At 34.6% G+C, this 25,041-nt stretch overlaps 2 protein-coding genes across 2 annotated transcripts in view; one reads left to right on the plus strand and one right to left on the minus strand.

Moving 5' to 3' along the window:
• Positions 1-25,041, plus strand: part of LOC132703709 (rap guanine nucleotide exchange factor 4) — a 178,821-nt gene that overhangs the window by 25,228 nt on the left and 128,552 nt on the right. Inside the window, exon 3 of the mRNA XM_060673134.1 lies at positions 20,127-20,269. Within this exon, the coding sequence (XP_060529117.1) occupies positions 20,127-20,269 (143 nt within the window). The remainder of the gene's footprint in view (positions 1-20,126; positions 20,270-25,041) is intronic.
• Positions 11,939-16,440, minus strand: LOC132703613 (ankyrin-1-like). The gene is made up of 2 exons (XM_060672972.1): positions 16,200-16,440; positions 11,939-13,322 (listed from the first exon to the last, which is right to left on the minus strand). The coding sequence occupies exons 1-2, from the start codon at positions 16,363-16,365 to the stop codon at positions 12,298-12,300; spliced, it is 1,191 nt and encodes a 396-aa protein (XP_060528955.1). The 5' UTR covers positions 16,366-16,440; the 3' UTR covers positions 11,939-12,297.

Genomic DNA, 25,041 nt, shown 5'->3' on the forward strand with positions numbered 1-25,041 from the left:
TAGATATATGCAGGAGAGACTGATTGTACAGGAACTTTTGAAGTCATCCGCATTTCAGACCTCTCTAACTAACCAAAACTAACCAACCAATACGGTCTTGCGGAATTCCATTCCACAGTTTTTAGTTTGGCAGTATTTTATCAAATATGCCCCGATCTCATTCTGTTTCTAGGGAATAAACGAGTTTCGTAAGTGGATATCATTGTTTCAAATAAAAAATGCGCAAAAGTGCAAGTTGGTGTCAGAATTTTAGGTGCATGTACAGAACCAATTATTTAATCGCTTTATGATTCTATCCGACAAATATAAATTGTGAACAATAAATTAATTGTCATGTTCGAAAATTTTGAAAAAGAATTGGACATATGAAGAGAATATTTCATTTTAGGATTTGCAATATACTTAATATCCTCCGGGAAGCGTCATTTTACCACGTCAGTTTTATTTCCCACGCATCCGAGCCACTTCGGACATTTCCGGGATTTTACCGCACGGGTTTGGGAGCAATCGGATCTTTTCGGAGATATTCTCCACGCCGTGAATTTGATATTTGTTAATTCTGACGGCCATGTCAGTGAATGTATTCGTGTTGTTCTGCGAAAATGAACCCAAAAACTAACGGTCGTAGAAAAAGTATAGTATGCAACATGTCCGGTAAACTTTTTAAGTCACTCGTTTATTGAACACTCGCTCCGCTCGCGTCAAATAAACTCGTGAGTCAAATGCCGTTTACCGCACTTGTTACATAATATACTATTTTCTCCTCCCTTCTGTAAAATACCTACTTACACACCGATCTAGTGTGCGGAAAGTGTCAGTTTCATCACTTCGGACATTTCCAAGGTATTACCGCACGGGTTTGGGGGATATCATGTGTTATAATTTAAAATATATCGAAAAACTATTATTATTATTAGCGCACGGCTTGAATTTCAACGTTTGCCAACTCTGACGGTCATGTCAGTGAATGTATTGATGTTGCTTTGCAAAAATGTACTCAAGAACTAACGGTCTTAGAAATAGTATAGCTACAGGCTTGGCAAACTTTATAAGTTACTCGTTTATTAAACACTCGCTCCGCTCGTGTCAAATAAACTCGTGAATCAAATGTCGTTCACCACACTTGTTGCATAATATACTATTTACACTCTTTTTTAAAAATACGCCATACCGCTATGGATCTTTTTTGCTTTTTCCTAGCCGTCTCATTTGAAGATTTGGTGATATTTCATGGCCTTCTCATTCTCATGACTTATCAATGTGCGAGTCTTTTTGTGAGGGCACCTCTAGGCGCGTGTTTACGAGCCCAAGTCTCGTACGTTAGATGCATTAAAACAATCGATCCGTCAAGAAATAACTGGAATCGACATAGACTTGCCGGAAAGAATCGAAGGCAATTTTCGTGAAAAACTTCAACAACGCATTAATGGAAACGGGCACCATATGCCAGAAGTTATTTTAAAATGCTTTATTTTTACCACTTATAAGCACTTGGTTCTTACGCCCACACCTGTTAGTAAGGCGGCTGTTCTGTTTATTTAGGTATGTTCAACTACGAAAACAAATTTCCAACTAGAATTTAAATTAAAATGACGTGTATGGCGGGCAACCCTCATCCAATTTAACTCCGATATCCGAACCTTGGGTCTTTCAAACGAATTAATTTACGTGATAGTTTAATTTGCATTTAACCTCCACTATGCCGTATAACATGAAAATAATAACCCTGAGAGTGACTAAAATGCGCAGAGCAATATGTCCTATTAATTAGTTTATCTCTGCGGCCTACCCCCAAAAGCGATTATTTAATCGGATGAAAGGTAATAATTTGTATTTGACGATATTGGTTCAAATTGGGTTTCTGCCCCCCCCCCTTCTATGTGCTCTCTTCGATTTTACTATGAAATTTTCGGGCTATTAGCAATTTTACAATTCAATGAGACACCTCTACCGGAAAAAAATATTGTTACACTCATCCGAGTGTTATTTTTTAAACGTACCTAACACACTTAAGTAAGTGATTAAGTATGCTTTTAATTTTGCTAGTTTGGAAGCACAGTGGAGAAATATATTTTAAGCTGTTGTTCTTATGTAGGTAGAATCCGCTGCACAAAGGTTCAAAGATAACTTGTAAACATGAAATAAAAAAGATTAGCCATTTATATTTTCGAAATTTTTTATTATTATTATTTCGTATCCAGTTACACCCTATGACAGATTATGTCACTTTTAAATGTCAAAATTAGAAAAAATATTTTTTGAAATATTGTCGTTCTTGTTTACATTTAAATTTTTACATAAAAAATGAAACAATAATTTAGGGTGCGTCAAAATATCTAGGGCAAATATATAATGGCAGTTTGTAACACGCATCCGTAAATGAAGCTACGGCTCTGTAAAACTGTAAACTGTAACAGCTTGCTCACAAATGTTTTAAGTTCAAAGTAATTTCCAATCTTTTACTACACAGTTGTTTCTGAAACAATCAGAAACGCTATAATATAATTTATTAATCCAAAACCAGTAATTTTTTTTGAGTTTAAACTAGGCTATCTTTTGTTATTGCAAATTGTTCAAAAATAGTATATTTTGAAACAAGTTTCGTCCACGGAGCGAGTGCTTAATAAGCAAGTGAAGCAAAACGTTTACCAAACGTACTGCATACTATACTTTTTATACGACCATAATTTTTAGATATATTTCTGCAAAACATCACGAATAGATTCACTGAGTGATGTGTGACATGACAATCCGAATTGACAAACGTGTCGAAATAAGCGATGCTCCCGTACAAAGCATTAAAATTTTGTCAGCAGTGGCAACGACTTTTTGAGGGTTCTTTTACAAAAACACAGGCTATTGCTGACAAGACGCTTGTATATCAACCAAACCAACGTTATTTTTAATATCCCATTTAGCGGAACGTTTGCTAAAACACTGAAAAGAGATGCATTTGTAAAACTACGTTCAAAACAATTTTAAAGATGTACCTGACGTCGCATGGTTGCCGCTTTGTGCATTAAATGATCAATAGATCGAAGAATAAAAAGGAAAGACAAAACAATTCGACATAAAACTTAAGAATTTCTTCTGTGCCATGCAACCGTCTTATTTTTTAATTTCTGAGGTGTTCCAAATCCATCTATTTCCTTCAATAATTTGTATTAAAATTTCCGTGTTCATACGTAACTCGGTTTTCGCTATTGTTCTTGCAGTAGAAATACATCACTGTGAGAAGCAGAAAAAAAATGCAGGCTAAAAATCTAGGTTTGGGATGTTAAATGTTAGAAAAAAGCGTGCAAAATGTTCTCAAATTTAAAAGGTTACGGTCCGTGTGAGACGAGAACAAAAAAACGTCCTAAATATACCCTTTTCGAATAGGCCGCGTCACATTTTAATCTGTTGAGTTATTTCGGATCGTTTGAGAACCGAATTTCAACATAACGCCGAAGGGTCCCTCCCAGCTAAATGGTTTTCGAGACATATATATTATGTAACCTTTGATTTTACCCCAAAATATGGTAATCCCTCGGAAATATTCCTCAAGAGCAAGACCGATTTCTCTTATCTGATATTCCGGAGTAACCTTCACGGGTCCTTTGGGTTTTTTCCGATTTTTTTTGAGCGTGCAAGAATTCTGCTGTTTTGGAAGCGTCTTAATGTCGATGTCGATTTTTTTCTAAAACCTTTTTGAGGTTACTAATTAATGAAAAGTTACAGGGAAAATTTGAACTAAATTACTATTCATTTAAATGTGTTAGTCCCATTTTTCTTTTTAGTGTATGTACAGGGTGTTAAAATGTGAAGAGTTGGAATTAGTATTATGGATGGGGCCTCCAGGATAAAATTCGGGACATATCAAACATAATGTCCCATAGCTAAATATTATCGTTTTGGAGATTTTGGAGATACCATAGAGTTTCTGAAAAATTTGCGAAGCCCTTTATAACTTCTAATTATTAACTTCCTCCGTAGGGTCAGTTTAACAACTTTAGCTAGTAACTTGTATAATTACTCAGTCCTGTCGGCTAAGATGTGTTTTTCAAATAAGGGTGTATAGGGTGAGATTTCTCAATGTTTATATTTTTTGGAAATATTGTCATTTTCATCATTCTAAATAAAATAAGAAGCAATAGTTCAGAATTGGCAGAACAAGTTAATTCTTCTTTAATTGAAGTCGTCACAGAAGTCTATGATGGCGCCACATTTTTGCTTGTTTTTTGTCTCTTATTGGTTATTAAGCGCTTATAACGTAATTTATGTGACATTAATTGATCTTTTTTGTTGACGTTCGTTAAAATTTTAGACTAACTTCTCTTTTATTTATTTCTTAGTAAATTGTGTTTAGCGCAATGTAAAATGTTATTGATATAGTTTAAAGGCGCAGTAGAGCAGGAACATTTTTTTTTTCTTTCTTTAAGTGGTAATTTAATTATCAGTTTTACATGAATCGTGGTTCTATATTGTAAAGATTTTCCCGGATTAGGTCCCACAAATTGACATTTAAACAAGGATTTAGACCAAGTAGCTCCCGCAGCAGCACGCGGTTGTTGAAAAAGAAATGTAAACAAAAATGTACATCACACTCTAATCAAATAACGATCATAGAGAGGTCTTCTTAAGTATACTTGGACCAGAAATATAGTGCTTTTACAACCGACCCCGACTTTAATCACTGTCAAAACCGCAGCCCCTTGTAGAACACCCTGCCGAGCAGACCCTTACCCGTAACGATTCCAGGGGCTTGAGTGAAGTTGCTCAGGATGATTGGCGAAACATTAGCAAGTTCAACCCAACAAAAACCGGCGCAGGAGGAATCCAGAAGTTTTGTAAAAAGTATGTTTTCAATCTTTTTCTCCGAGCAATAAAAAAATTAGTACAAAGTAATAATTTATTACGTTCTATTCCATTACATTTCTGCATAGTATCATTATTAATATAAAAAATATTAAATGTAATAATAATAAAGTATGAAAAATAATGAAAGTATGAATTATGAATTGTTTGTAACTGAAAATCCATTTTCTTCAAAAAAGTACGCAACGACGCAGTTTTTCTAGGGTTAAAACACTATTCATTTATAAGAGTCGTAGGTTATACGCCTAATTAGATTTGCGTGTTGCCCTTTAAGAACTCGCAGAGTACCAGAATCTTCTCTCACTTTCCTCTCGACTATCCCATTTGCAACAACTTTTCTTGCCGTTAACTGCGGAACTTTGGTCATGTCACCTGTTTTTATTGCTGCTCCTACTTCCCCTTTTGAATTTCTTATAAAATTGTAAACATTCAAAACAATTTGTTTAGCATTCGAAGATAAATGTAGCCGTTTTTTTTATTTGCTATTTGTATCTTCAAATTCCGCGTTGTTTTCCATGTCTTCGTCTAATAGGGGAACATCTGCTTCATTCCACGGTCTCCACATTTTAAAGTGTTAAAATACAGGAACCTTCAAAAATGGTAATTGTAAGATTCTAATAAATATTTGTCTCTGTTCTTATGACGTACCTTTATCCACTGCGTATATAATGTATAGTCTGCATACAAGACAAAAATGATTATTTTCAAACTTTCCTGTAAGATAATTGGGTACAGGATTTATTCTTACCGTTTGATTTATCCAGTGAAAACAGTTTCGCAGGGTCAAAGTTCGAGAATTAATTGCAAGGATCACAGTCAAATACCTCCGTAATCTATACGAACATATTGCAATTTAGATTAAACTCTTAAGAACGATACATATCACCTGATTTTGAAATAAACAAATAATTAAATTTAAAACGGTCCATTTACGTTTCAAATAAAAATTTCAAATTCCTACAAATATTCGTTACGCTGATAGGTTTTACCACGGTCCTGCGAAGAACTGCTGTTAATTTACTGTAAAATACTTAAAACATCAAAGCAATAAATGCACTACATTTTTGGTAGTTTTATAATAATAAGGAATGAAGTAAATTATTTCCAAATGAGGGATGCAGTAGCTTGCTAATAAGTGTCCTTAAGAAAGTTATCCAAAAAATAACATAACCGATAACCTAAATAACTAAATGCTAACCTTGCCTAATTTATTTCCCCGTTTGACATTTTATATTTATTTTTCTACTTCCGTCTGTAAAACACCTAATTACACACTTTGCTACGTCAGTTTCGTTTCTCACGGATCCGAGCCACTTCGGACATTTCCGGGATTTTACCGCACGGGTTTGGGAGTAATCGGATGATTTCGGAGATATTTCCCACGCCTTGAATTTGACGTTTGTCAATTCTGACGGCCATGTCAGTGAATGCATTCGTGTTGTTCTGCGAAAATGAACCCAAAAATTAACGGTTGTAGAAAAAGTATAGTATGCAACACGTTCGGCAAACTTTTTAAGTCACCCGTTTATTAAACACTCGCTCCGCTCATGTCAAATAAACTCGTGAGTCAAATACCGCAATTGTTGCATAATATACTATTATCCTTTTGGGACGGCGCAGACGAAAGATAGTGTTATTCCATCATTTTTTATTTTATTCATAACGGCTTGATAGAATTAACACTGAATAATACCTATCAGGTAATCTGAGATCATTTACAGGCACCTCACAGATAAATAATCTGTTGCTAGCTCTAAAAAATGCAATCTATTCCCGGTAGCGATTTTCGTGCGGACAGCTAATCAAGACACGTATTTGTGTTGGAAAATCCGATAACTTACTTTTGTGCTTTAAGTGCTTGACAGTATATCCTGAGCTGCGAGATAATTTACGCTCAATACTTCGTTTTGGCGGAAGTCAAGATCAATATTGCCCCCTCGATATACGGATGGAATACGTATTTCATTCCGACCTCAGGTATCAGACCTCAGGAATATATAACGCCAATTTGAAAGGGGAGAAATTTAATAGGGTATGTGCCGAGAGTCTTCCGGAATTATTTTAAATCACACGAGAGATAGACCAATTTAAATAAATATATAAAGAGAGTTAATGAATTCATTTTGATATTTGGTTAAATAAAACCGCTATATTTCGGACATCAATTTCACACGCTTAATTTGATTAAATTTTATCGACATTTTTTTATTAAAGATTTGTCAGAAAACCGCTATTGACAGCAACAAATAGTTGCTAGAGCTGGTCTGCGGTTTATCTTTCTTTAATTGTCAAGAATATAGAGATTTTTGTTTTATATAATATTTATAATTTGCCAAGAAAAGTAAAAAGGAAATGAAGCTCATTGTTTAGTATTTAAAAAATAGATATTTAAGTAAACATACAGATTGCTTCAAAAGAAATGCGGGAATTCCTTTTTTAAATTAAAAAATGTGCAGGAAGTGTCTTTTTATAATGGAAATCTTTCATAATATTTTATTAATTTATCTATTTTCGTTTTTAAGATAAAAAATAAAAATATAATTTTTCCGCCATATTTATAGCACGATATCTTCCTAATGGTTGACTTTTGACCGTTTATATAATAAACTACTGTATATTTTAAAGAAAGAATACATTTTTTGCATTTGTTTTGATATACCCTGTAGGGTAACTTACGTTAACGTCTACTTAAACATAAACAAAGACTTGCTATAGCTGGTCTATATTTATCGTTCCAAAGTGTGGAGAATATAGATATTATTTTTTATGTAATATTTATAAATTTTTAAAACATGAAAATTCGCAAATATTTTTTTTTGATAATAGAAGAAGAAAACAAAATGAAGTATAAAATATGTCACATAAAACCTTAGGTCATAGATTGAGTTTTGAAAAATAGGTTTTGGTAACTCATTTCAACATAAATTTTTAAATTGATGTTGCAAAATAATTTTGGTGGAATCAATTTGTCGTTTGACAATTTTTTCATTTACTTACGTCAAATTTTGTAAATACTTTTTTGACAGAAAATGGAAAATAATTATCAAATATTTTTGTTTATTAATAATAGTCTCAGGAAGTTTATAGGACAAGAACCATTAATTACACTATCCCAGGCACAGACTGACTATGAGTGACAATAATAGTTTGCCGAACAACCTAAAAACGATTTAAAACTGTTAAAGAAAACAATTCTTAATTTACTCGTAGAAATAGAACCATATAGTCTAGAAGAATACTATAGATTTATTCAAAACATGTAGGACAACCACTGTACTTCAATGTAATTATGCTTGGAAATAAAACTTTGAAAATTATTATTATTATTATTATTATTATTATTATTATTATTATTATTATTATTATTATTATATCGTGTGACATGAAATCTGTCTGTTCGGATCGAATATAAATAATAACAATGGCTTGGAGGATCCAGACAACAATGCAGACGGCAGACAAATCATCTCGACTCCAAAGCCTCAAATTTTCGATGCGCAAGAAGTCATTACGGCGACATGTCGATGAAACGAATGTGACAATATGTTTCAAATGACAGTCAGCTTATAGAAAATACGTTTACAATCCAATCCTCCAGATGAATTAGACGTCCTTCCACGCGATTTCACTTACCTAAGCATGGGAATTTTTTGCCCATGGCAAGGATCGAGGGGGTAGACATAAATCCCCTAGGTTTTAGAAACCGGTTCTTAAAGGATTTGGAGCGAATTGCGTGGGCTTTAAGAGATACCAGATAGAGTTTTTGGAGAGGGATCGACTGAGAAGGCGAGATTACAATACATCGCGGAAATTTAAATAGCTCCTTAATCGCTTCGCTCGTACGAAAGGAAGTGTGTTAAATGTAGTTAAGCAAGTTGAGTTCTCGTTTGCATATTTGACGTTTCGAGTGACGTATAGCAATTTTCATCAACCGTTTTACTAGAAGAGTTTTGGTTTGTATATGGAACGATATGCACAGCAGCATGCTGTACAGCGTGTCTCATAATAATAATAATATTAATAATGCATAAAATAAATTTTTATATATATAAAAAAAATAATTAAGTATTAGTCCAACTGGAGGTGATATAGAGCAGACAAATTATGCTGAAAAAGTCCCTGTAACATAAATATTAGTACTTATGGCACGATTTATTGCTTTAATTTTTTTAGTATTGGTTAGTTTTAGTTTAAAATAGGGATTTATTAGGACGCTTCATTGGCAGTGACTGTGTCTGCCCAATAATTAAATCTCATTCTGTAGTGGTAGTTAGAGATTTGTTGATTTCTATTTTCTACGAACACTGGCACCGGTGTGCGAAATCGGTACGTGATCTTAAGGCATCTATGAAATCTGTTGTGAAAAACAAAACAAAATATGTAATTCTAACTATAATTAGAAAAAAATGTTTTCCGCACAACCCAACATGGGACTCCACGGCTTTAAGGGGCGACCAGGGAGATATCTATATAGATATATGCGTTACAATTTGGCGTTGCCAATGTTGCATTTTGTGATTCTCTCAGAAACAATTGACGTCGGAGTTCAGATGTTACTGGTGCTTCGCGTTTAGTTATACAACGCTTGAGGAGTGGTTGTATAGTTATCTATTTTCGATACAGATACTGTTACAAAAGTATCGATGCTACATAACGATTCGAAACGTATCGATACCAAAAATACTCGATATCACAGCAAAAGTATCGATATTTTGGTAGTATCGAAGTATCATTAGTATTCATATTCGTTGCACTTCGTCGTAGAGTTGGGGTCAAAGTGGCGGGATAATAATAATATTATTGCTTATTGTTTCTTAGTGCTCCGTTTTTGACAGATCACGGAGGCATTATAGAAACAAAAAAACAACATTGAAGTCATTGAATTTTATTATTAAAATCAGTGCTCTGTAAAGCACGTGTTTTCCGTATTGCGACCATTTTATGGTTGTCATAATCGCGCTACTGAAAAGATTATTCAAGCCATTAGTGACCAAATTTCGTACCAATTTTGACGTTATTGGATATCAAATCCACTTGTGTGCGTATAGGGTCTGTAGCCGTCAGTATTGCTGAAGATCGTGATTTGTCCATTCATCATCGCTTCCAGCAACTGGGATTGTGTTATTCCGTGGAATATTTTTTCTTGCCTCAAATACACGAGCTGAATCTAGCTAACATATGGTTTCAACAAGAAAGTGCTATATGTCATACACCACTGAATCCAATGAATGTGGTGAGTAATTCATCTATTTGTTTTGGATCAGTGAATTGGCTGCCTAGATACTGCGATTTGACACCGTTGGACTATTTTTTGCACGGGCACGTTAAAATTCTTCTTTATGCCGATAAATTAACATAGATTCAAGCACTACAAGACAACGGCAAGATTCCAGCCGATATGCTCGAAAAAGTAACTCAAAATTGAAGTTCTAATCTTCTAGGTTAAATTGTTTGTGTGTCTGCTGAGATCAAACACCGATTTTGGATAATGACCGAAAAACATTACATACATAACAAACATTACATAACATCTGTTGAAGTATAAGGCGAAGCAAGATTAAAAATCTATTTTATTCTGTCTGGCATATTGTTGTTGATTATGCCATTATAAATCGTACGGACTATATATCTATGAAATGTTTTTTTAAAAACAAAGAAAAATTAATATGTAACCCGCACTGTAATTGTAAAGACGATTTAATTTTTTAAACCGCCTACCCATAGATTGTCATTAAAATTTTCAACAAACTTTTCTAGACAAAAATTCTGTTGGCCTCTAAGCAGTAGTGTACTTAAAAGACGGACAAGCAACTTGGGAACTGATATTAAGTGGCGGCCAGGGTATGTCTGCATACATGTATCAAGCTGAAAAAATTAGTCGCGAGCATCTGTCCTTCAACATATTCGTAAATATTTATTAAAAAAAAACGTTACACGTTAAAATGCTTGTGCGAAAACAATTAAAAACGAAATAAAAAAACTCCACACTCAATAATAGGTCGCCATTCTCTTTTCTCGCATTATGGTAATGCCCGTAAAGGAAACTCTTTTCTTTTTCGTGAGGCAGACGGATTCCGCGTCGAGATTCATTTCCTTCAGCGTTTCTTCTATCGAGATTCTTCCGATATTTATTGAAAAATTATCGATTCCAGTAGGTATCGGTATCGAAAGTTTTTCACACGAAATCATGTAATATACCTAATTACTTATTTTATACTATAAAGTAGGTTCAGTTATGTATTACTCTTTGGCGTTGGCAATACTGCGTTTTGTAATTTTCAGAAACGATTGACTTCGGAGTTCGTATGTCACTTGGGCTTCGTCTTTAGGTATATAACATTATATAAGAAGGAGTGATTGGATAATTATTTATTTTCGATGCTGATATTGTCACAAAACTATCGAAGCTAACTAGGAATTTGAAGAATATTGATACTAAAAATACTCGATATCACAGCAAAAGTATCGACATTTTGGTAGTATGGAAGTATCATTAGCATTCATATTCGTCGTGGTTACAAAGTGGCGGGGTAATAATAACAACAAATATTATTGCCTTAAGTTACGGATCAATTTAGTGGTGATTATTCATTTCATAATTTTAAAGGCTCACTTTAAACAGATAAAATAACTATCTAGTTGTTTGGTTTTATAGTGCTCCGTTTTTGAATTGCTTCGTGCCCTGTGTTGAAGTCAAAGATATTCTTGCATTGCCATTTCATTGTTGTCATAATTTTCCTACTGAGCAGGTTATTCAAGCCATTAGTGATCAAATTTCGCACCAATTTTGATTTTATTAAATATCAAACCCACTGGGATTGTGTTGTCCCACTACGTGGAAAATTGTTGGTTGGTTTATGGTTTAAACTAGATCGTGCGATTTAACATCGTTAGACTATTTTTTGTAGTGACACGTTAAATTTTTTCTTACTATCGATAAACAAACATCGATACAAGCGCTAAAAGACGTATTATGGTTAAGATACCAGCCGATATGCTCGAAATAGAAGTTTAAATTTTATGTGTTAAATTGTTTGTGTATCTGCTGAGATCGAACACCGATTTCGGACAATGGGGTTCCTTTAGTTAAAGATTTGTTGGTTTCCGAAATGGCTTATCTGCTAAAAAATCTTAATATGGAACTGTAAAGACGTTTTAATTTTTTGAACCGCCTACCGATAGATGTCATTAAAAAAGCCATTTTAAACAAACTTTTCTAGCAAAAAATACTTTTCGTATGTCTATATTACATTTATCAAAAGAGAACAAATTAAAAGAAGGAAGTCTACGAGGAAGCTGAAAAAATTAGTCGCGAGCACGAATTTGACATCTGTCTTTCAACCTCCTGGTAGATATTTATTGAAAAAAAAAACGTTACACGTTAAAATGTATGTACGAAAATAATTAAAAAATTTAAAAACGAAATAAAAAACTCCGCACTCAATAATCGGTAGCGATTCTCTTTTCTCGCATTATGGGAATGCCCGTAAAGGAAACCCTTTTCTTTTTCTTGAGGCGGACGGATTCCGCATCGAGATTCATTTGCTTCAGCGTTTCTTCTATCGAGATTCTTCCGTTGGCCCTCGCTAGCGCTTCGGGCGTATACCCGTCCCTATTCCTGCAATTTATATATTTCAGATCGCACAGCAACGCAACCGCTCCCTCGTTCCCGCTCGCCACCGCCCTGTGCAACGCCAAATCTCCATTGAAAGTAACCGCATCGGTGCTGGCATCGTTCTTGAGTAACATTTCGACGGCCGCAAAGTTTGACTTTCGGCCGGCCGCGACGTGAAGCGGCGTGTAATCGTCCACGTCTTTCGCATCGACAACGGCCCCATTCTCGAGCAATAATTTTATCATGTCCGGCATATTTCTTTCTGCCGCCAAATGCAACGCGGTCGATCCCTCAACGTCCGTCGCATTCACGTCGACTTTTAGCGCGAGTAGATCGACGCAGACGTCGCGACGGTTTAATTGGACCGCCGCGTGTAGCAAAGTGGCGTCTTTAGTGTCCGTCGCGTTATAGTCCGCGCCGAATTTCAAGAGTAATTTGAACGTTTCGTACGAAGAGGATTTAATGGAGAGTTGCAGGGGTGTTTCGCCGCATCTCGTCGCCGCGTTCGGGTCAAAGTCGCGGGATAATAAAAGCTCGGCCAGTTTTTCGTTTCCGGTTTCTGCGGCGACGTGTAAAAGTGTCCGGTTAATTTTGTCCCGGCAATGCAAGTCGGCGCCTTCGGCGATGAGATACTTTGTTAGGATCGTGTGCGCGTTCATGGCCGACTTGAACAGAGGCGTTTCGCCTCTGCAATCTTTAGCGTCCAATTTCGCGCCGCTTCGAATTAAAAGTCGCGCGGTTTCAAAATGGCCCCCGCGGCACGCCAGGTGTAAAGCGGTTTCCTTTCTGACGTTTAGGATGTCGCCGAACGCGTTATTTTCGAGAAGTTTTCCGACGGTCTCGGCGTTACCTGAAAATAAAGACGAAAGTTTTTAAGCGGGAAAATTGGTTAAAAGCTCTCCCTGACCTCCCTCGCGGGCTCGGTTAAATTAGCGGCCGCGCCCGAAGTAAATGACGGCTTTAAAACTGGAAGGCACTTAACGGTGTCAAGTTTCGCATTTAATGTGATTTTGGGCGACAAATTTCGACGCGGTTCGTTTAAATGTTTGATTTTTATAAAGCGCTACGTGCAACGATCAAAAATATCCACCCCTTCGTTTGCCAAAACGTAATGATATATATAAAAATACAAAAAAATCAACATATGTTAATGGTTTTCCCTTATTTCAATCAATTCTCCATTTTTTTCACATATTTGAGACCCTCTTCCCAGGTAGCAGAAGGTGGTCAAAATGGCTTCATAAACTAGTCACCAAATGATGAAATATATGAAATATGAAATGACGTTATATATGACGTCAGCAGGACGTGAATTTGACCTACTAATGTCTCAGACGAATGAAGTCATTTAAGTGACGCCTTTTCTAAGTCATTTTTTGTCATTTAAGTGAAACCATTTTTATATCAACTTAATGTCAGATTTTGGTATTTACTACCCAAAATATAACGATTTTTAAATTATCTTCTTCTTTTTTCAGTGGGGATAATCGAAAGTAAATCGCACAGAGACTGCCCCTTTAAATTACAGGGTGCGGCAAAATGATACGTGCTATACGGGTTTCAAAATCTCTTGCGCTTAATTCTTGAACTAGTGAGTTGTATAAAATTCTTCGAATACTTCTATCGGGCATTCCCAAAGCAGCTGCATGCTTACGAGCTGAACGCCTTGGAGACTGTTGTACGGAAACTCTTACTGTAAATGATGAGACTTTGACGAGCCTGTGCTACCTGAGTCTGTGGCAGAATTCTCAACAAATCTACTTGACCTTATTTTTGTACACATTTGTTGGGTATCCTGTAGCCCTGTAAATAATTTTAGGTTATGCACATTATTTACAAGTGCAGGTTTCTAATTTTTTTTCTAGCCCCGTTTCCAAGATATCAATCGCACACTTTAAACATCCTTTAAAAATCCTGTATTCATTATTTATAATTTAGCTGAAAAATTTATTGGAAACATAATTAACATGCCCAGGTTATGGAATTAATTAGCTTATCTTGCTTTACAATTATTTAAAAAATAAGTTGAGTAAAACGTGTTGCTTGATCAGTGATTTTACCTTTTCAATTTAACTCATTATTCATTTTATGAAGGAGATTTCATGTGGTTTTTAACAAATCAAAATTAATTTGGTTGACAGATTATTTTATTTTCAAATAGTTTTGGCGTGGAGTAAATCTTCGAAAAATTTTCCCCATGCGCGATTTTTCCTAGTGTATTCGAAAAATTTTTCGGAAATAATTGAAGTGCTAGGATATTATAAGTACTAATTTATTTTTTTCAGTTTTTTTGGATTTTTTAATATCGCATCTATCCAGTTACCGAGAAATTATTTATTAATTTATATGCAATATATAGAAAACACCTTTGAACTTTAAACAAATGTTAAATCTTACCTTAACTATTATTCCTGTCTTGCCTTTATTTTAGTCAAATCATATCAAGTCAAGTCAAGTAGTCAAGTCATATTACTACTTAGTCAATTATAACAATAACCAATTGATTTGAAAGTTACAATACGCCCCTTGCATGAATGTTAAATTTCCATTTAAATATGATGTCATACGAAAACGCCTTGTGACGTCACGACGCATTAAATGTCACCGGATGGGAATTGTTGAAGCGCTTTTGTTTATTATTTTGAGCAGTATTAATAATAATTTCAATTTTGATTAAAGTTGTGGATGCTTTTATAGTGGCTGAATTTTTTTCAAAGATTGATTTAGGTCAGCAGAACAACGCCGTGTTTAACCTCGAATTCGTTTAAAACTACAAAATTATACAGTGTGTCCCTGGTTAAGTTGACAAGATGCAAAGTCAACAAAAATTTCATTTTTCGGCAAAAATTCACTCTTCGTAAGAAGTTTTGCTTATTTTGAAAACTCTATTGCCATTATTTGTTTTTTTTTATTTTGATTTGATTTTTTGATATTTTGAAAAATTTGCAGAATATTGTATGGGGGTAAGTAAGAGTAATCTTTATTTTTTGTTTGCCAGCAGAATGAAGAATGAAATAAAAGATTGTCCTTTCCTTTTGCTACTTCTGATCTTAAAAAAGGTGTTCAAAAGTATAATCCAATTAAATAAGAAATTTTAGTGACCAGAATTTGATTAATTTACATTTAATGGTATATACAACTTATTTTTTTTAATGATTAATGGAGCGTAGAAAATCATAAAGCATACTAGATTATTTGCAAGTAAGAAATGTTGGAAATAGCTCAAAAAATAATAATATTCAGATTTTTGATACACGTTTATACCAAATTTCGCTAGCTTTTAAGGCAAAATTATGCACAGGTTGCTCTGAAGACATTTTATCAAATAGAAAAATAAGGACTATGTGACTGTATACTATGTCGCTTAGGCAGTTGGCCTTAAAATGAGGAGTAATGATAATGATGGTGAGATTTCTAATAAAACAGCCATCAGTTATTTTTAATAATATAAAACAACACCGATTTAATAATTTTAAATATTATTTTTCTGAACAAAATACTCGGACTATAATAATAAAAAGTTTCATCAGTGAAGCATAACTTACGATATTAATTAATTGTCTAATTACGCCATTGCAAAAAATTTCTTTTTTTTGCTCTTCTTTAGTTCCAAAAAATTTGAAGAAACATATTTAACCAAAACTTGTAAAAATTATACGAAACACAAATATTACTAACTTAAAATTCTCTAAAACCTCAAAATTATTTGTAAATATAAATCACTTACCTTTTTCGGCAATGTAATGCAGCAACGTGTTTCCTTCCTCATCCTGAAAGTCGACAGAAGTCGAGTACAAATCGAAATTGTCGAGAGCGACGTTCAACACACTTAGACAACCGTTCCTTGCCACTTCAAACAAATCAAAACCCATAAACGAAAACTCCGTCGCCATTACTATTTTGCCGGTCACCCATTTGAAGGAAATTCGAAATTGATTTAATAGTCTAAATATATGTGAGTCAAGGAAAACGAAATCAACGCGGACTATTTTTAGAAATTTTGAGTTTTTGTCATTGCTGATAAAAACCAACTATCGATAAGAAACGAAATAAACGTTGTATCTTTGCTTATCGCATCGTGTCTAAAATTTGCGTATTGCGTTGAAATTTGCACCTAGTATTTTTTTTACAATCTTCATTTACAGTGAGCGCCATACTTATAATCCTTTGAAATTCCTCACAATTTTTCTGGATTTTTTTTTTATAGTGTACAGTGTCTATACTTTGGGTTGTAAATGCGTTATTATGTCGCAAATAAAACTTCATTACCTGGCTTTATTTTTGAGATACATGGCGCAACTGAAAATGTACTCTGAGACCATCTCATATCTCAATTATCTTTCAACTAATCGAAAAGGAGAAAGCTGTTCCTTATATAGAATGCCGTTTTGAGAATACGTGGTCAATTTAAGAAGCTGTTACATTGAAATTTTTTTGAACAGCAAAGCCATTCAGGCGTTGTCAGTCACCTTGGAATAGCATATAGTGCAACAAGTGCTGTTAACGACATTTGACTCACAAGTTAAAAATAATAACGGATTATTTGATTACTAAATTTCTTGATATTCAAACAAAATATTCACTAGTTGCCAGTAAACCTATTCGTTTATTGTTCCGATGAGTTCTGCTATTTTCGTCGCTGTCGCAAGAAAAAGCAGGTTCAAACCTTCAATTTTGTTTTGTTTGTACTGATGAGACATGGATATTTGAAAATCGTACATTTGGTGTTGGCAGAATATTAATATAAAAACTGTAAAAACCACTAAAGTTTGTGGGAGCGGTATGTAAAATTTCTCTGGGAAACTTAAATTATAAATATCACTATACTTACCGACTTAAAGCACGTAGTATTTAAATTGTCTGATATATTGCATAACATTTTTCTGTGTATTAGTTTTTGGGTACATTTTTGGGAAACAACATAACATTACCGTCAGAATTGAAAAACATCAAAATTCAAACCGTGCGGTAATATCTCCAAAAATATCCGATTGCTGCACTACAGTTTCCAGAGCCTAAGTTTTACCATAGCTATCTGTAAAGGAGACCGTAAAATAAGCTTATACTCTACAGGCTTAAGGCTAGTTTAAGAAATTTTGGCTAGTGATAATGTAGTGCCTGTCATTCAGATGCCATTTTTGGAGAAGGGTGTTCCCCAGGGGAGTATTCTGGGACCCATTTTGTTCTCAGTTTATAAAGCTGACTTCTCTAATTATCTTAAATTTTGTAAATCTCGTCAATACGCCGATGATACTCAGTTATCTTTTGTTGCTAGTGAAGCTTTAAATGCCGCTACTAAAATAAATTTAGATCTAAAAATAATTGCGGAGGTATCTGCGGCTCACGACCTCTTATTGAATACTAACAAAACGCATATGTTATTATTTGGAAATAAAAAGGAAAATATTGTAAAAAACGCGTCTTTTAAGATTACACTAAGTGATGAGATTATCTCTCCTTCTTCAGACGGGTGTAAAAATTTAGGATTATAGTTTGACGGTGACTTGCGGTTTTCTTAGCATGTTGGATTGGTGTTACAAAAATCCTTTTATGAGTTGAGGACATTGTATATTCATAAACATTTTCTCACTAAAGGAGTCAAACTTAAATTCTGTGATATGTTAGTTTTATCTCATGTACTTAATCGAGATAAGGAGAGACTCCAACGACTTCAGAATGCTTGTATTCGTTTTAGTTACAATCTCAGAAAGTATGACTATATTTCACAGTGCCTCTCTGATTCGGGTTAGCTCAAGCTGGAGGACCGATATAAAGTTCTGTTAACTACTTTTGTTTTTAACTAAACTCCAATAAGACCACGTCGTACTTGTTTGATAAACTTTACAGAGGAAAAATATTCATAATCGAGACACCCGTCATTGTTTAAGATATTGCGTTCCTAGACACACTTAGGTAACTTTCCAGAGATCTTTTAGCTATAACGCAGTTAAATTATTTCATAAAATTCCTTACGATATAACGTCCCTCCCCACAATAAATTCCTCCAAAAAAGCAAAGCAATGTTGTTTATTAGACCCGCCCGTAACTAGCAAAAGCGTATGAGTTTATTATGTGCGTCTATTTCTTCTGTTTGCGATGTATACCAGGGTGTGTATTTTGTTGACAATTATGGTGTTGGTGCTGTTGTTATCGTGGTTACATGGAAGAGCGCAAATTGCGAATGTAGCCAGTCTTGTATTGTTACTTATATTGCAACATTTTGATTATCAATAAAGACAGTTAATTATTATTATTATTATTACTAACTAAGGGGTTCCAACGACATCGAAAAACACAGTTCTAAATCCTGCAAAGTGAGCATTGTGCTAAGCTTACATTCTGTACTTGTACTAGAAACTGAGATATAAGGGGGTTTAAAAATGTATCATTTGCATCTTACAATATGAAGTGAGGTAAGAAAATTATGTCCTTAAAATACCTAATTACACACCCATCTAGCGTGCGGGAATCGTCACTTTACCACGTCAGTTTCGTTTCTCATTGATCCGAGCCACTTCTAACATTTCCGGGATTTTACCGCACGGGTTTAGAGCAATCGGATGTTTTCGGAGATATTTTCCTCGCCTTGAATTTTAATGTTCGTGTTGTTTTGCAAAAATGTTCTCAAAAACTAGCGGTCATCGAAAAAGTATAATATGCAACACGTTCGGTAAACTTTTTAAGCCAGTCATTTATTATTAAACACTCGCTCCGCTCGTGTCAAATAAACTCGTGAGTCAAATGCCGTTTACCGCACTTGTTGCGTAATACACTATTACGGCATAATAAGAAACCCGAATCGTTCCATCTGCTAATAATGCAGATTCTTTGCATTTTCAGCTAACATTGGACAGACTATAATTCCTCTGAGGCTTATCCCTTTTCAATGTGTATTGTAAATTTGGTCAGTTTTAGTCGTTCGAGTGCTTGTCCACATTTTTGGGTAGATCTTTGAGGCACTATGAAAAATTGTAAAGCACTACTTTGCAACATAATATAAATATTTAATTACGAAAAGATTTTGTCCAGAAAATTGTTTCCAAGGCATTTTGAAATATGGTTTTAAAAAGTTTAAAGAGTGAGATAATAAATTTGCCCGATTATTTAGGTCGGGTCTAAAACTTTATCAGACTTGGAATTATATTTTATGAAAATTATAAAATACATTCACACGGAAATGTTTCGACAGTAGAAGTTTTGGAGTAGTCATTCTTCTTCGGTGCGGTGTATGATATAGTATCTACGTCATTGTGTGTTGTACGTTAAAAAACAATGAAGTTGTGATTACATTTATTGAAAATAATTTGAAAAAGTCATATGTGTTCGAAAATAGCAAAAAATTGAATTTCATAAGTCACAGGTTTGATAAAAAAATATTTTATTTGTCGTCCTATATTCACAAAGATAGCTAAGTCCATTTAAAAAAAAAGTTAATGATGGTGGCATGCAAAAGAGTTTCCGGATTTCAAATTTAATATATCCATATTGTAGAGGAGAAAATGTTTAAGAAAACTAGATGAAAGTTTTACAAAGTTTTCATAGTGCCTTAAATACCTACCCTAAAATGTCTAAGAACTCTCCTATTATAGGCGAACATCCCGCACAACGTTAGCAAGTTTAAACACTCTATATTATAGAGCCCCTTTGTTCACAGACCGTGCGATCGTAACGTGAAAGACGTCGAGTTAATCTGTGCGCGACTCCGTCGTGTCGACCAGCTGTGTCGACTTCCAAACTCTGTTCTGCAACAATTGGCATTATGCGGCTACTACGAGGACCTGGAGAGTGGAGTTACCCGTAAGTATAACGGTTTAAAGAGTCCCATTCGAGCGTAAGAGATAACGTCGTATTTCTGCGTGAATATTTTAAATGAAGACTTTGGTGCAAATATCGGTATCGCAGGGGGCGCGTGAGCTCCAATTTATATTGGTCGGTAAAAATTGAATTAAAAAAAAATGAAAATCTCAGTGGGAATAAGAGAGAGAACAAAAGAGAGAGAAAGGGAGAACGAGAAAGAAACACAGAGACAAAGAGAGTGAGAAATAAAAAGAGAGAGAAAGAAAAAGAGAGAGAGAATTGATGTGAACTATAACTAATATTAAATTAACCAAATTTTTTTTGGCTTATTTCCGTTTTTCTTTTATTTATTGATTGATTCATTAAGGATATAGCATATTATATCACAAATACAAAATGAATTCTTCGCCTATTACGGAATTGCCAAAATTACGAAAACACTATAAAGGGTTGGACCGTAAGAAGCTGGCATCTATCCGACCAGCAGTCGAAATGTTTGAACGAAAAAAGCAAAAAAAGAGACCGGAGAAACGCTTCTACATAATGGACTTTTGGATAGGTAAGGCCTTTCTGGTAAATAAATGGAAATGTTGATTGTTTCCTTAGCGGCAAGAGGGATGATGTTATAAATTACGGAGTCGCCGGTTTGAAATTCTCTTTTCAAAATAAATTTTGCCCCCGCCAAGGGGTAAAGCGTTGGAAACAATTCGGCTATTTATTAGTCGGAATATTTTAGCCATTAATTATTGCGTTTTATTGCTGACATTCTGTTTGCGGTGCACTTTAATTTCGTCGTATCTATTTGTAGCGGTTCGTTTCACACTTCCGAATAATTAGAAGCATTATTGCAAATTTTGGGGTCGTTTCGGTTACACATTCGTAGCGTTATTCGTTATTTCCAAAAGCCACCGACATGTACCCCAGATAAATGTACACTCCTTACTGATTTAGGGGGGTTTAACATAAAAATTTTTCCTTCTAGATTTTTTAATTTATAATTGTTTGTGTTTAAATAGAACACCCTGTATATTATTGAATTTTTGGATTTCACGGGTAATTATAGAAATATTTATTGTATAATGCCCATAGTTTTTTTTTATGTAAATAGCCAAGTGATAATTAAATTTATTTTATTAATTTTTATGTCAAAGATGATGTTAGCAGGCCTGAAAATTATTAACAATTTAAAAGTTAACATTGTGTTATAACATTATTAGCATAGGAAAATGTTAAATTGTTCAACAACCTTTTACAAAGTTACATTAACCTTTCAAAAAAACTTCCACAGACTACTGTAATACTATTTACAAAACTTCTGGATTCCCCTGCGTCGATTGTTGATAAATCGAACGTGCTGACGTTCGCTAATATATTGTTTGAGGGGGGCGGAGCTAAAGGTTAAGATTGTTTGGTCTGGTTTCTTATAGCCTTCCCATCTAAAACTACAAAATAATGGAAACGCTACATTGATGATACTTTTGTAATTAGGTCTCATTGTCTCTACGAGATTTTCTTCTAACATACATAACAATAATCAACAACAACCTCCCATTCTTAAATACGCTTATCAATAAAGAATCAGACCTAGCATTTTTACAGAAAACCTACACACAGATCTTGCAATGTCACATCACAATCCCTCCCAAAAATCATCGCTGTCATTGCCATAAAACTATCTCAACTCGAGTCATTGAATCCGCAATTAAAACACCTTACATCTGCTCTTCTCTCTAATAGTTTCCACATTAGAGATATTGAGCGTTTCATCACAAAATACACTTCACCACAATGTTCCAAAAACAATGAGTCCGAAAGCAATCCGACATTTGCCACTGTTGCCCTTCCCTTCATTCAAAACAAGTGCTTAAGAAGTATGACGTCAAAACTAGATTTACCACTTGCCCAAAAATCTTCGATCCGTCAAAGACAAAATTCCGTTTGAGATGTCAGAAAAATATCAACTAGGCTCAAGGAACATGAAAGAGCCACCACGACTGATAAACTCATCAACAATTGTCGAACACAGTCACGAGACAGGACAGCAAATTTTATTCGATAAAACTAAAATTCTTGTACGTAATCAATTCTACTACCAACGAAAAATCCGAGAATCTATAGAAACCTATAAGTAACCAAACAATCTTAAACCCCACTTAAATGTTTACTTTTCACCAATGTCGAAATCAGTCATCAGAGACAATGTTGATGCTCCTTCTTTAGCTCCGCCCCCTCAAACAACACATAAGCACGTACAGAGTTAAGTTAAGTTAAGCTCTGAGGAAGCTAGCAGGATGATTGTCGAACCGTCAGCAAGTTCGATTCGATTAAAGTTTTACAAAAAGTACTTTAATTTTAGTGCCAAATCAAATAAAATTATAAAAATGGTGAGTTTCCCTTGAAGAAATTGACTCTTTTTCTTTTTTATTATTTAATTTTTGTACTTCCTTTTTGCTAACCCAAGTATCCAATCACTATATGACAAATATATACAAATAATTAGTTTTCCTTTATATGAAAAATTGCTAATTATTTTAGGATCTGCAAACGGCCAGACTTAGGTATAGGACAGTATACATGGCATAATACAAAAAAAAAACAAAATTTGTATTTACCGCGAAAATGGAACACATATGTACATAAAAAAAAAATCTCCAGATGAAACTGCAACTTTTCTGTTTAACTTTTTTCTCTATCGTTTGCGGTTTCTGAATTTAGGGGGCAAGGAACCTTATTTCGGACACCCTGTACACCCTACTAGATTATACTCAATAAGCGTTTCTTGTTCCTGCCCGGGGCATAGAATGACGGCAGCTGTTTGCTGGATTCTTCACAAATTCTACGCCACTGGCGTAGTACAATAAAATACTCTTTGTGTATAACGGTAAAAATGTTATATGTCGGAATTCTCGAGCCGTTTTATGCAAATCAAAATTTGATCCGTATCATCAAAGAAGCATATTGTAATTTATTTTTATCATAATATATATAAAAGAACAATTTCATATATGCAATGCAATATGTATATTTTGAGCGTTTTCATCGGCCGCCAGAATCATAAACCACATTTGTCAGTTGAACATTAAATAGTCACGAACTAAAAGTAAGTTGGTGGAAAATTTTGAAACACACAACCATAGGAAACAGCAGGCAAGGTGCCATAAATTGAAACAGGGCTTATATGTAGGAAAATTTTAATAATTAATATTAGACTAATTTCGACAACAGAATACATGGATGCGTATCATCTACCCGAGACCGTTGTGAGTCGGAAATTAATGAGTTTTGAGTATGTCGGGACTGCCCTCGGGCAGCCAACTATCATAGGTCAGCAAGCGACACACGGGAGGTCGAACATTGTAATAGTGAGTCAAATCGTTATCAAGATATGCCGGGGGACTAATAAAGACGGAGTTCCCGAACACTCATTCCGTTTCGCGCTACGACGATTTATGTACCAAAGAACTTTCTATTCCTTCCCATTGTAAAAACAACATAGAAAAAGGAGTGCTAAAACTGAGAATAACCGGCCATTTCGTCGGATAACAGATCTGACAATTTTGATACTTTTAGTGGCTCCTATAAAAATTTTTGTTAGATCTTATCCCCGCACACACACAACCATCTCAAAATGAAATTCTGTAAAACCTGATTTAAGGAGTTAAACGACATAGTTGGTTTGAACTATACTCTTCCAAAAGTTTACTCGACTAGAAGGTTCAATCAATACCCAACGAAGCAGACAGATACAATAGAGAAAATGTTCTCCCAGCCATGAATTTTTAGGGCACGCTAAACTTAACCTGAACGATTATTAATAAACGAATTTTTACAACGTTTAGCATTAAACAAAATGGATTTATAATACAAATAACATCAGCTTTGGATAATTTATGGAAGTACACTGTTTTTCGCCTTTTTTGTGTCTATGTAAATATGACATATTAGCGTCGTCCGATAGAGGAAGGATCAAAATATATGCGATTCCAATTTTTAACCCGTTGTTTTATCAGGAAAGGAACTATTCAATTTCAAAAGTGATTTTCTATGCCGATTTTTGTTGTGGTGTACGATTTCAAATATCTATTTAATTGCGAAAATATCGATAATATTTATCTTTTCTTTTAAAGAAACTTCCACAGAATACTGTAATACTTTTTATAAAACTTTTGGATTCCTGCTTCGATTTACCATTGAAATAGAAACTAATAACAACCTCGCACTCTATTGTTTACAGAGCTGTAAAACTACATCAGCCCGAGTCACTGAACCCAGAATTAAAACACCCTACCTCTGATCTTCTCTCTAATAATTTTCACATTAAAGATATTAAACGTTCCATCACAAAATACACTTTACCATAAGCTGCCGATAGCAATCACACCGAAAGCAATCCCACACTTGCCACTGCTGTCCTTCCTCATACTCAAAACATCACTGACCACATATCAAAAATTCTAAACAAATGTAACGTCAAAACCAGATTTCCCACTTGTCCCAAAATCTCCCAACATCTTCGATCCGTCAAGGACAAAATTTAATTTGAGATGCCAGAAGTTTACAGCATTCCATGCATATGCGGCAAAGAATACATTGGAGAGACCGGACGAAAAATATCAACTAGGCTCAAAGAACATGAAAGAGCCTTAAGACTAAAACAAGTAGTCTCATCAGCAGTTGCCGAACACAATCACGAAATCGGACACAAAATTTTAGTGGATAAATCTAAAATTTTTGCATGTAATCAATTATTCTACCAACGGAAAATCCGAGAG

This window comes from Cylas formicarius, unplaced genomic scaffold, assembly GCF_029955315.1.
Source record: "Cylas formicarius isolate icCylForm1 unplaced genomic scaffold, icCylForm1.1 PGA_scaffold_6__28_contigs__length_40554024, whole genome shotgun sequence".
NCBI classification, from domain to species: Eukaryota; Metazoa; Arthropoda; class Insecta; order Coleoptera; family Brentidae; genus Cylas; species Cylas formicarius.

What these genes read in the sequence shown, in the direction of transcription:
- LOC132703613 (XM_060672972.1), bottom strand. Translation starts at nt 16,365, where the DNA reads ATGGCGACGGAGTTTTCGTTTATGGGTTTTGATTTGTTTGAAGTGGCA. An exon ending in GCATTACATTGCCGAAAAAG is followed by an intron (nt 13,323 to 16,199) that starts GTAAGTGATTTA and finishes CTTTATTTTCAG; the next exon opens with GTAACGCCGAGACCGTCGGA.